A 10,392-nucleotide genomic window follows, 5' to 3' on the forward strand; every position below is an offset into this window, starting at 1 on the left:
AGGGGGCACCCGGATTTGAACCAGGGACCTCTCGATCTGCAGTCGAATGCTCTACCACTGAGCTATACCCCCACACTGCACTTCTATGCTGTATGTTTGAGCTCTAGTGTCTGGCTCAATGGCTAACACAAACATATTGTCCGCTCTGTTTGTCAAATAATGACACATGCTCTAGAGTATACCAAAAAATATGTTTTTAAATTCTCATCAAGAGTGCTGGATCAGAGCTCACCCTCCTCCTCTGGACTCTTTGAGTAACCTGCAGATAAAGACTAACAGAAACTGGATCCCTGCATTCCGGACATTGTTTACTCTCCCACACTCTACCTTGTTATCACTGACTTGAAAAAGAACATTAACCTCTTTAAGCATTTTTAAGCAATGAGAAAATAGGGTCACACATAGATTTTCAAAAATTTGTTTTCTTCATTTCAGAATTCTTAACAGTATTAGTGTTCCACAAGTCATGTCATATCAGGAAAATTACAACCAAAAAGTCTTCTTCACAATGTTCCCTAAAAATGCCTTTTTTTCTTACTCTTTTCTACCCTAAGACTTCTCTAACTCGCATACACAGTTTCTGTATCCCTTCTATCCCAACCAAAGTTTCTCGGTACACGAACAGCTGCGACCCTAGCGGTTTAGGAAGCCAAAAATATGTGGGGTCAACAAACATTGCAAACAATTTATTACATGAAGATGGCTTGTAATCATCACTCTTACTTTATATGTTTGTTTTTTAAGATTTAAGATCTTATCTCACTCTCCTTGATAAATATGCCAGGTCTTATGCCACGGGGAAAAAAAATGAAAGTGCTATCAAGAGCCTCCATAAAGGACTCAGCATAGTGTAGATTGTTAGCAAAGATTGACATCAATATATCACATGATGACGTATGATGGGAGCTTCAGGCAGGTAACATAAGTAGAACAAAGTTTTCTTCAAGGGTGCACACTGTTGTATAATTTGGTGTGTTTAATCCTTTGTTTTCCCACATGAGTTATGTTTTGGATTTGATATGTTTCGGATAATGATAGTCAGCATTATTGAATGAATGGATATCCAATCAAAAGAAACATAATCTCCCTATGACTATAAATATCCCTATAATCTATCCATCTTAATCATATGTTGACATTACTTGAACGATACTGTTTCGTGTTTGAGTAATTTTGATGATTCATAGATGTGTAAGGTAAAGATGGATTAGCTCTGCTGAAAGACATTAAAAATATTGTAAATCTTTTCTTAAAAATCTTAAGGCTGGAGACATTTTGTCAGTCCTTGCATTACAAAAACTATTTTAGAATATACTGACAATCATAGTGTAATGATTCAAGAATTGCTTTTATACAGGATATACTCCATATACACCATAACATTATGACCACTGACAGGTAAAGTGAATAACACTGATAATCTTGTTATCATGGCGCCTGTCAGTGGGTGGAATATATTAGGCAGCAAGTGAACCTTGTCCTCAAGGTTGATGTGTTAGAAGCAGGAAAAATCGGCAAGCATAAGGATCCGAGCAACTTTAACAAGGGCGAAATTGGGATGGTTAGGCAACTTGGTGGTCAAAAGAACGAAAAGTGGTGAACCGGTGATAGGGTCATGGGTGGCCCAGGCTCACTGATGCACGTGGGGTTTGAAGGCTCGCCCATGTGGTCAAATCCAACAGATGAGCTACTGTAGCTCAAACTGCTGAAAAAGTTAATGCAGGTTCTGATAGAAAGATGCCAGAGCACACAATCCTCCGCAGTTTGTTGCGTATGGGGTTGTGTAGCTGAAGACCCCTGTCCACTTCCAAAAGCTCCTACAATGGGCATGTGAGCATAAGAACTGGACCACGAAGCAATGGAAGAAGGTGGTCTGGTCTGATTAATCACGCTTTCTTTTACATCACACATGGCTCCAGGATGCATCCATGGAGGCCCCTCCTCACATCTTTCAGGACTTAAAGGATCTGCTGGTAACGTCTTGGTGCCAGATACCACAGGACACCTTCAGAGGTCTAGTGGAGTCCATGCCTCGATGGGTCGGGGATATTTTGGTAGCAAAAGTGGGACCAACACAATATTAGGCAGGTGGTCATAATGTCATGGCTGATCAGTGTATATATTCTTATTACACCAACAAGGACTTTTATGACATTGCATTTTAAATCCATATATATCAATATGCTCTTGGCGTCGTACTTGCAGCTTCTGGGAAGGCTTTCCACAAGATTTTGGAGTGTTTTTGTGGAAATTTTCTGCCCATTCATCCAATTGAGCATTTGTATGGTCAGGCACTGATGTTGAACGAGAAGGACTAGTTCATCCCAAAAGTGTTCGATGGGGTTGAGGTCAGGACTCTGTGCAGGCCGGTCAAATTCTTCCACACCAAACTCATCCAACCATGTCTTTATGGACCTTGCGTTGTGCTCTGGAGCACAGTCATGCTGGAATAGAAAAGGGACTTCTTCAAACTATTCCCACAAAGTTGGAAGCATACCATTGTCCAAAATGTCTTGGTATGCGGAAGCATTAAGACTCTCCTTTACTGAAAGTAAGGGACCCCTGAGACCCCTGAAAAACAGCCCCTTACCTAATCCCTCCTCCACCAAACTTTACAGTAGGCATAATGCAGTCAGGCAGGTAACCTTCTCTTGGCATCTACCAAACCCAGACTCGCCATCAGACTGCCAAACAGTGAAGCGTGATTCGTCACGCCACAGAACGCACACCATGCGCCTCAGCACTTGGCGACACCACTCTGTGACTTTAAGTTGTCTTCTGCTTCATCCCTGAGTTGTTGCTGTTCATACACACTTCCACTTCCAATTATACCATTTACAGATGACCGTGGAATATCTAGCAGGGATGACATTTCATGAACTGATGTATTGCAGGGGTGGCATCGTATCACAGTACCAGGCTTGAATTCACTGAGCTCTTTGGGACGACCCATTTTTATTCACAAATGTTTGTAAATGAGGACTGCATGGCTAGGTGCTTGATTTTATACACCTGTGGCAATGGGTCTGATTGAAACACTTGAATTCAATAATTTAAAATGTGTCCCGATACTTTTGTCCATACAGTGTATATATCGTGTTGCATTTTAAAAAATAAAATAAACAAACACTTTTCATAGGGTGAATACTTTTACAGCTTTTTTTAAACTAACAAATATTTTTTGGCCTTGAATGTGACTTTTTTATGTTCCTGTTTCTGTGAAGACACCTAAAACACGAATTGCAACATACAACAAACATCACGGCCAGAACATTCTGCTTTTGGTTAGTGTTATCGTATCTATTGCAGCTAAAACTTTTTTTTACAGCAGAGTAGGTGTGAGTCAGCTGGTAATTGTAAATGGTAGAGTGTGGAGGTCATGGCTTCATTCTTCAATACATGTATGAGATCAGGGATCTCAGAACCAGTATTTGCAGTGCTGGATAACAAGTGGCCTTGTAATCATAACTAAACAATTCCAATCTAAAGTAAACAGTCTTCATCACTAGATAAATAAACTGCTGACTATTCTCCCAACTGTTCACAGATTATTATTTTATATAAGGGTAATCACAATGTTATCCAAGCAGTCATTGGGTGAGCAGAATGATACATGGCACAATGTTCCACTAAACAAGGGGCTAAAAAAAGGAATAAACAGTCCTGGAAGGTCCTGCTGCACTTTTAGTGGGTGAGAAATAGCAAATCAATGGAAAAGGGCAATAGGTATTCCTGTGTAGTATTACCTCTCAGCCTATTTCCATTCAATTCCCAAACCTCGTTTATTATTAATTTTATCTTCAGCCTACTAAGCAGTGGCGTAACTACAGGGGTCGAAGTGGTCGCAACTGCGATGGGGCTGTCTGTGTTTTGCTCCTAACCTGTTTTCAGGGTACCTGGTACCAATATTTTTGTGATCAAGACCCTCTCCCTACTATCAACAGTTAATAACCACAAGTGAGGGCCTCTTTACTTGTCACCCAGGCCAAAAGGCGCAAGCCCACCCAGGGCTGCAAAGAAAACTGAAAGCTATTTAATAAACTCACTTAAAACATCTTGAATCCATTATCATTTCATGATTCCCCATTTTGATCTTATACCATGACACACTATTCCAATTTAAAAATGTGTTTAGCTAAACACAATGGAATCTCTTCTGAACTATAGTCATGCTTGATTTACATTATAACTAAATATCTACTCGCATTTAACAATCAAGCCTTTCAAGTGGTGATGAGATCTGTTTTATTTTACAAAATGGCACATTAAGCCATACTTCTAGATTGACTACTGAATTATTCGGAGTACATTTAACCACTCAGTGCTGTTTCAAGGTCCAATCTTTCTAGCTTCCATACCATAGAGCACCAGAGGTCACCATACTGATCATTTTACAATGTTTACTTTAAAATGCAGTCATATAAACCTGACTTTAAAAGTCTTAGTTGGATACTGTACCTAGAGGCTTCAGCCCTGGAAACAAACCCATAACCCAATGGAACACCAAGCTGCATCATTTAATACACAGGCAGTATGACCAAAACCTTTTTCCCACCTAGACCAGGATATTTCACAGTTGGTTGGGCTTCTAGCTAATAGTTAGAATATCAACAAAGAGGGTGAGATCGAAAGGAATGTAAATATTGATTCTGCATCCTCCCAGTTTCCCAGTTGCGCCTCATCATTAGTCTTTGTATCACTTCCTGATGACAAAACAATGCAAAGAAAAAGTGAACAAGAACATGTTGTATGCCACTCTACTGATAAAGTCCATTACCATTCGATAAACACTCCAGTATCAAGGTGTGTAAAAATGTAGTTCTGATTGCCAAGTTGTTCTGAGGGTTCTTAGATATCAAAAAACATAATAGATTTTCAGATTATTATCCTAATGTGGATTTATATATTTTCTGTGCTGGTCCTATACAGATCATGATTGAGTGCATTTTTTGTACAAAGTATGTGCTACCTGGATACAATTTTGCTGTTTATGTGTTAAAGGTGACTTTCTTTTTTTTTTAAGTTTGGCTGCGTCCTCCATATGGAATGGCTCCAATTCATGTTTGTTCTGTGTGTCTGACTGGCTGTGTCATATGAATATGCACTGGGGTGTCTACTAATTGACCCTAAATTCATATTTGTAATAAAACAGAGTCCACCACTCTCCTGCAGTCTGAATGTTGCCAGCCCCCTGTTGGCTCGTACTCAAACCCTGGCTAGGCCTGGCCCAGCGAAAGTAGAGAGAAAAAATTGCAAGCTGGAGAAGAGTCAGCTGAAACTCTTCCTTCTCCACTCATGTGCAGTTCAATGACTCAAGCTCACAATCTGACTTAACCTCAGCTGAGTTCCCGCAGCATAAACAGCTGGCTTTCTCACTCTCTCCAGGGTATGCAGGAGACTTATGTCCCTGTGTGGTGCTTATAAAATGTCTCTGCCCCTCTCATATTTCAGCTCTCCACTAGTAATTCCATAAGACCATAAGTTGCTGCCAGCACAATTAGCACAAGGACAGAGAAAATGAGGTTAAATAAGGATGCTTAAGTAGAAAGCTATCCTATACTTACTGGATACACATGTAACTGCGGCATAACAGCGAAAACAGTCATGTTTTTACTTTAATATGTACTTTTTTTTACTTCTTGTCACCATGGTCAACAAATCAGACTGTGCTCTATGTATAAAATCCATTTTTTATTCATACCTCTCATTCAAACCTCTCAGCCAGGATATATTCATTACCCATCATACCTTATGCAGTGTTGCACTGATAGGACATCTGCACACTAAGTATTCCCTTTAATTTGTATTTGTGTGCATTTGCCAAATGTGTTTGCTTCTTGCCACACACACATAAAAAAATGAATACTAAAGACACTAGACTATCAATTTAACATGAAATGCTAACCTATGTGGTACATGATGATTCTCTGATGATTAGTATTTATATAGTGCTATCATACACCAATCAGCCATAACATTATGACCACCTACCTAGAATTGTGTAAGTCCCCCTTTTGCCGCCAGAATAGCCCTGACCTGTCGAGGCATGGACTCCACTTGACCTATGGTATCATGTGTTCTCCAGGTAAGCGACGCACACACACCACATCATCCACGTGTTTTAAAAGAAAATGTGATTCATCGGACCAGACCACCTTCTTCCATTGCTCTGTGGTCCCATTCTTATGCTCACATGCCCATTGTAGGCACTTTCGGGAGTGGCCAGAGATCATCTCCCGTTTTGGAGATGCTCTGACCCAGTTGTCTGGCCATAACAATTTTGGCCCTTGTCAAAGTCACTCAGATCCTTATGCTTGCCCATTTTTCCTGCTTGTGAAACATCAACTTTGAGGACAAAATGTTCACTTGCTGCCTAATATATCCCAGGCTCTGACAGGGGCCATGATAACAAGATTATCGGTGTTATTCCCTTCACCTGTCAGTGGTCATAATGTTATGGCTGATCAGTATATTCCATAGGGCTGTACAAGGGATCAGGCTCTATTTGCCTTACTTTATAATTTTTACTCCCTTCCCTAGTGGTGTTTTCAACCGAGACATACAGCCTCAAAAGCTGCCAAGTGAGTTGAAAGCACAAGATACATTAACCCTTTGAGTGCCAGTGAGCTGCATAGCAATGCAGACAAATAAATACCACACATTTCCAGAACAGAAGTAGCCGAGAAGTTTCACTTCAGCAGTTGGTTACCTACATACAACTCCTACCGCCCTGACCCAGTCTTTATCTGTTCAGTCGGAAAAACTGCGCTGAGGCATATACAATCAACCATTATCTAGATTTACACCCTAAAAAAGCATGAATTGTCCATTTTTAGTGTATTGGAAAACCACACATAGAAAATTACATTTTGGGGCTGGGAGGGCATTAAGTATAAAAAGTATTTCTAGTGAAATGCTTGAAAAGTGGTCTTATCACCATAGCAACAAACAGAATGAACAAACTAGCACAAACAATTGGTTGCTATGGCGACAGAAGCACTTTTCACACGAGGATCACTTTTTATTTATAACCCCCTATGTTGTTATCAGGAAGTAATACTGTAATACCAGCCCTTCATATTTGACTTTCTTTTTAAAAGAAAGAGGACAAAATATCCGTATAACTACATGTTTAACTATTGTCACTTCTACAAATATTTGTCACGCTAAAGGTTTAATGAATTAAAAATATTTCAAATGATGTAATGTGAACATTTTTTTTAATCATTTACTATTTTTTTCTGATAGTGTAGGTAAGATATATACTTGGAAAATGTTAATTATTTATAAGTGGAGGTTAGGTGGGTTAATGTGTTGTAGTTATGGCATCTAGGAAGGTGTCTTTTTTTTTTTTGTACATGTTTTTATTCTGACACTGCTGCTTTAAGAATTTCCCTTCCCCTCGGGTGCTGTGACATCAGCTGCACCTGATTCAGATATAAAGGACAGGTTTCAGGATCCGTTACACACCTGCTACTCCGCATAAAGCAGCTCGCAGGCAAACTAGGTCCGCCTACTCATTACCTGAAGGATATTAAATACAAGCTAATCTAGGCAATCATCCAGAAAGAGCTTTCAACTCAAAGAACCAACAGGTACTGGGGAGGTACATAAGAAATAATTGCAACGCTGAGAGAGCCACTGGAAAGGGAAAAGAAGACAAGGCATCTTACAGACAAAGCAAACTTTTCTCTGGAAAAGAACACATTTCCTCTACTTAGACCATTCAAAGAGGACATTCCAAAGAGAGGATTTTTATCTAGACCAACCTACACGACCAGAGATCTAAAGTGATTTCCGTTCCAGATTTTATCACCCTTCAGAAAAATATTTCTTCACCAACATGTCTATGGGACTTGAGATCCTTGGTGTGGCCCTATCAGTTCTTGGATGGTTGGGTGCTGTTGTCTGCTGTGCTCTTCCTATGTGGAGGGTAACTGCCTTCATTGGTAACAGTATTGTGGTGGCTCAGATCATCTGGGAAGGACTATGGATGAACTGTGTGGTGCAGAGCACTGGGCAGATGCAGTGCAAAGTATATGATTCTCTGCTGGCTCTTCCCCAGGACCTGCAGGCAGCTCGTGCTCTTATAGTCATATCCATAGTAATAGCTGTTCTGGGAGTCCTCATCTCCATCATCGGAGCCAAGTGCACCAACTGCGTCCAGGATGAGTCGGCCAAGGCCAAGATCATGATTGTGTCTGGGGTTATTTTTATCCTTTCTGGTTTGATGACTCTCATTCCTGTTTCTTGGTCAGCCAACACTGTTATCCGAGATTTCTACAACCCTTTGGTGGTAGATGCTCAAAAGAGGGAGCTTGGAGCTTCCATGTACATTGGGTGGGCAGCTTCGGCACTCCTTATGCTAGGAGGTGCCATGCTCTGCTGTTCTTGCCCTCCCAAACAAGAAAAATACCCTGCATCACGAGTGGCTTACTCAGCTGCCAGGTCTACAAACCCTGGTTATGACAGAAAAGACTATGTTTGAAGCAGAAAGGTGTGTCTCCACAAAAGGACTCCCTGGCTCACATGAGGAGACTTAAAACTAAATAGGACATCATGTCCTATAGCATAACACAAACGTTCTTCTTGATGTTGAAATTGTGTATGTGTTATATATTATATATTTTAGTCAACATTGCTCTTTTTAAAGTCACCATGTATTTCTGTTCCGTGTGTGTGAGTACGTGAGTATAAATGTAACGGAGATGGACGCTTTCTATTTGTCTTTGCATTGGTAGAATATTCTTGAACTGGGAGGGGCAGATTCTGGCAGAGATGATGTGGCTTTAGCAATGTAACCCTTTCTATGCTGGACAGGCATCATGTTTCCCCCAGGTAACAAAGGAACACCTTGTATATCTATAGAAGAATATGAGCTACTGCAGCACGGTTCTCTAGGGGAATTCCCTCCTCTTTGCATCTAGCTTCCTGCTCCTCGCATGAAAGGCTACCATCAGGTGGAGAAAGTAATGACTTATAGATAAATGTGAAAATGTATATAAAACTTTAGCTATATGATGCCGAACGTTCGTGCAGTTAGTCTGGGACAAATCCATGGCATAGAAAAATGTAGTATCAAAGTAAAAAAAAATAAAAATCTATAGTACCTTACTACTGTAAATGCAAGACAGCTGAAAAATATGTAAAATTCTATTACAAACTAAGCAAAGCATTGAAATAAAAAACATGACAAACAGTTTACAGGTATTTATAAGGCTCTTTTGTTTTTGATCCGCTTTTGATATTACTTTTGATCCGTCCAATGCTATGGTTTAGTAGTAACTAGTAGGCGCTCCTGACTGTGCGTCATGGGAGTGGTAAATCAACAACAGTTGGAGTGTTACAGATTTGCCACCCCTGTTCTTACCCTACCCTAAGACCAAATCCTTAACATTTGAATGACGCTTTCTCTGTACTTCTCAACAAAGACCATGCACCTGTAGACTACCTTGCATAATGGCATAGCTCTTAAGCACACAAGGGACAAAAAATATATTTTAATTACAAACTGTATCCATTTTTTTTATACTTTACGTCTGAACAGTGGAACTTGGTGCATTATTTAAAATTTTGAACAGCAACATGTTTTGTCCTTTGTCCTCCTGACATCTCCCCCTCCTCCTTCCTTTCTTCCTAATACCCTCTTGCCAGGCTGGAATTTGACCCATTTCATCTTGTTTTTCACATTTTTTTTTAATTCCTCTTTTGTTTACCGGTTTCTATCAGTATATTGCATGGAAACATTGTGTTCTCACAGTAACTTCCTCCCCCTTAATATAAAATGTGCACAAAGTTTTTTTCCGCTTCATTGTAAACTCAATGTTAGTGTTCTTGTTATTTAGAAACCGTATGTGGCATGGTAGCAGTATTTTTGTTAAAATGTAACAGTCACAATTCCCCCCCCCCCCCTCCACTCCCAAGGGCATGTGAAACAGATGAAGCTGGGGAAAAAAGTTCAGAAACATTAAACTATTTTAACCTGTGCACTGCCTGGACGACCTGCAGAAATCAAGGTCCATGACACGTCTGAATGGATCTACTTAGCGAAGCCTGGTTTGGCATTTTCTTTCTTAATTAACGGAGTTAACCTTGATCCTTATAATGTGTGACCTGGAGTCGTGCGTTTTCTGTTTGAATGGAGAATTTCCCTTAGTAATACACGGTAGAAATATAAATAGATGTGTACATTTTCTGCTGTGTTACTTTGAACACAAGGGGATAGGTGATATCCTGTATAATGCAATATTTTCTTTTATAATATTGTGTGGCGTATAATCAATCGTTATAAGGTGGAGATATACAAAAACCTGGTGTAGGTAAGATAAGATACCAGGTCTCCTGGTTTGAGGAATACATAAAAACAACTGGCTTGCTGGGAAAATATTGTTG

The 10,392-nt window shown here is 40.0% G+C and overlaps 1 protein-coding gene and 1 non-coding gene across 2 annotated transcripts; one reads left to right on the plus strand and one right to left on the minus strand.

Moving 5' to 3' along the window:
- TRNAC-GCA (transfer RNA cysteine (anticodon GCA)) lies at window positions 1-72 on the minus strand. Its single transcript has one exon. It is a non-coding gene; the product is annotated as a tRNA-Cys (tRNA).
- A 7,771-nt stretch (window positions 73-7,843) lies between these two features.
- LOC149289721 (claudin-3-like) lies at window positions 7,844-8,488 on the plus strand. Its single transcript, XM_089490292.1, has one exon. It carries the CDS (start codon window positions 7,844-7,846, stop codon window positions 8,486-8,488), a length of 645 nt encoding a protein of 214 aa, XP_089346418.1.
- Window positions 8,489-10,392: the final 1,904 nt, after the last annotated feature.

Source organism: Sceloporus occidentalis, unplaced genomic scaffold (assembly GCF_023333645.1).
Source record: "Sceloporus occidentalis isolate IW3139 unplaced genomic scaffold, rSceOcc1.0.p SCAF_43, whole genome shotgun sequence".
Lineage (NCBI taxonomy): Eukaryota > Metazoa > Chordata > Lepidosauria > Squamata > Phrynosomatidae > Sceloporus > Sceloporus occidentalis.